General features: G+C 73.1%; 1 protein-coding gene across 1 annotated transcript in view; it reads left to right on the top strand.

Moving 5' to 3' along the window:
* Window positions 1-2118: 2118 nt before the first annotated feature.
* ADCY5 (adenylate cyclase 5) overlaps window positions 2119-2524 on the top strand; it is a 148451-nt gene continuing 148045 nt past the window's right edge. The window contains exon 1 of the mRNA XM_044920387.1: window positions 2119-2523. Within this exon, the coding sequence (XP_044776322.1) occupies window positions 2119-2523 (405 nt within the window). The remainder of the gene's footprint in view (window position 2524) is intronic.

The following is a 2524-nucleotide window of genomic DNA, read 5'->3' as shown; positions in this document are numbered from 1 at the left end:
GGAAGGAAGGAAGGAAGGAAGGAAGGAAGGAAGGAAGGAAGGAAGGAAGGAAGGAAGAAAAAGTGTGACCAGGCAAAAGCTCTTCACAAACGCCAGGTGTTCCTAGTGCGGTCTGCAGGGCTCCCTCTCGGTAACTACCCACCAAAGCGTTCCTGCCCGCCCCGCCCTGGCTGCATCAGCCTCACCCACTGCATCTCCCATCTTTTCCGTCACTGCCTTCCTGCGTCTCAGAGATCCTCAATTTCTCCATCTCCCCCGTCCATTTCCGGGTCTGGCTCTCGGGCCCCTCCGGGGACTCTGGTCTCCCGCTCCCTGCGGCAGCCGCTGCCCCGGCGCCCCCAGCCCGGTGCGCCCTCCTTTGGCACGGCCGCCCGGCCAGAGAATCGCCCAATAAGAGCGCGGGACTCAAGTCTGACAGCTCAGGAAGCGGCCAATCGCGCCGGGCCAGGGAAGGGGGGCGCAGCGCAGGGGCTGAAGTTGGGTTGAATGGGGGAGGGGGATTAAAGGGGGATACAAGAGAGGGGAGCTTGGACTAGGGGCGCAAGAACCCAAGCAGGGGGCGGGGGAGGAGTGCACGCCACCCAAGTCCAGCGAAGGGACCGCCGGCTGGACGAGGCTCCAGGCGCCTGGGAGGGAGGGGGCGCGGCGAGAAATTTAGGTGAGGAAGGGGAACCGGGGACCCCGCGGCGCCGGGCGCCTCACGGGGCCTGGCCTGAGGATGCCCGCGGGGCGCAGAGGCAGGGGCCGCGGCCCGACCGGGGGCGGAGGCGGCCGCGCGCCGCTCTGAGCCGAGGCCGGAGCCGCGCGGGGGGCGGGGAGGCGGCGGGAGGAGGGGATGCGGAGGGCTCTCCGGCGGCGGCGGCGGCGGCGGCGGCGGCGGCAAGCGGCTGAGAAGGGAGGAGAGGCGCGAGCGGCCGGAGCGGCGCAGGGCCCGAGGCGTGCATGGCGCGCCCTGAGCCCGGCTCCCGCGGGCCTCCTCGGAGCGCCCCCGGGCCGCAGCAGCTCTTGGGCGGACCCCTCTCGGCCGGCTGCATCTGAGCCCTGGCCCTCGATCTCTGGATGCCGCACTCCCCGGGAGAAGCCCGTCTGCTTTGGGGCACAACGGCGGCGGCGCTGCGCCGGATACCGCCCTCCGCCTAGTCCTTCTGCGCCCGGCCGCGGTGGGCCCGCAGCCGGCGGCGAGGAGCCTGGGGCTTACGGAGTCGGCGCGGCAGCCCTCCTGGGCCAGCGGGTCTGGGCCAGCCCCGGTCGGTTTGGGGGGAAGGGGGAGGCGAGAGGGGAAGGGCCGCGCCGCAGGAGCCGGTCTTCGCCCCCGCCCCCTGCGCGGACGCGCTGAAAGCTCGGCTCGGCTTTCGCGGGGGCCTCGCTCCCACTCTCGCTGCGGGAGGTGAGGGATGCGGGCGACGGCCCCCCTGGGCTCCAGGACCCACCCCCCAGGGCCCCGGAGCTGTTGCTCCGCCCGCCGCCCCCTCCCCCGTCCTCTCCACCCCCCATCCCACCTCCCCACCCCTCGTAAGAAAATAATGCTGCCTGGCGCCCGCACCTCCCAGTCGCTCCTAGTCCGCCGCGAGGAAAGGGTACCCGCTCGGTCTCCACGCTGGGACCCCCGCCTCGCCGCCCTAGCAGCCGGCTCGCCGCGTGTGCCGCTGGGTCCCGCTTAGGCAGAATTTGCGAGCGCAGCGCCCCTGCATTGCCAGCCCCGGAGAGGCGCCGCCCGCAAGGACACCTCTCCGTCCCGCCTCGTCCGCAACTCCGGTCCTCGTCGAGCTCGACGCGAACCAGGAGTCCGGACGTCCCTCTGCGCGCGGCGCAGCGGCTCGAGCAGTCCCCGCCGCTCCAGCTCGGAGCCAACTCCATCTCGGACCTGGGACTCCAGACGCGGATTCTCAGCCACTTCTCACCTCGGGGCTGTGCCTGCCTCCCCGCTTGCCCTCCTGCTGCCCTGCTTCTCCGCTCAGGACGGGGGTGCCAAGATGCCCCGCTGCTGCGCAGGGCCCCGGGCCGCCCCCGACGTGTGACCCCAGCCTGGTCCCCCTGCTCGGCCGTCCGCCGTCCCCTTGGAGGCCCCCGGCCCGGCCCCCGGGGGAGGAGGAAGAAGACGACGAGGCCGAGGGGGGGATGTCCGGCTCCAAAAGCGTGAGCCCCCCGGGCTACGCGGCGCAGACAGCGGCGGCGCCGGCGTCCCGGGGAGGCCCGGAACACCGCTCGGCGTGGGGGGAAGCGGATTCCCGCGCCAATGGCTACCCTCACGCCCCTGGGGGTTCGACCCGCGGCTGCACCAAGAAACCCGGGGGGGCGGTGACCCCGCAGCAGCAGCAGCAGCAGCAGCAGCAGCAGCGCCTGGCCAACCGCTGGCGCAGCGACGACGACGACGATCCTCCGCTGAGTGGCGACGACCCCCTGGCCGGGGGCTTCGGCTTCAGCTTCCGCTCCAAGTCGGCTTGGCAGGAGCGCGGCGGCGACGACTGTGGTCGCGGCAGCCGCCGGCAGCGGCGGGGCGCGGCCGGCGGGGGCAGCACCCGGG

This window comes from Neomonachus schauinslandi, chromosome 1 (assembly GCF_002201575.2).
Source record: "Neomonachus schauinslandi chromosome 1, ASM220157v2, whole genome shotgun sequence".
Lineage (NCBI taxonomy): Eukaryota > Metazoa > Chordata > Mammalia > Carnivora > Phocidae > Neomonachus > Neomonachus schauinslandi.
This window is presented reverse-complemented; position numbering and strand designations above follow the sequence as displayed.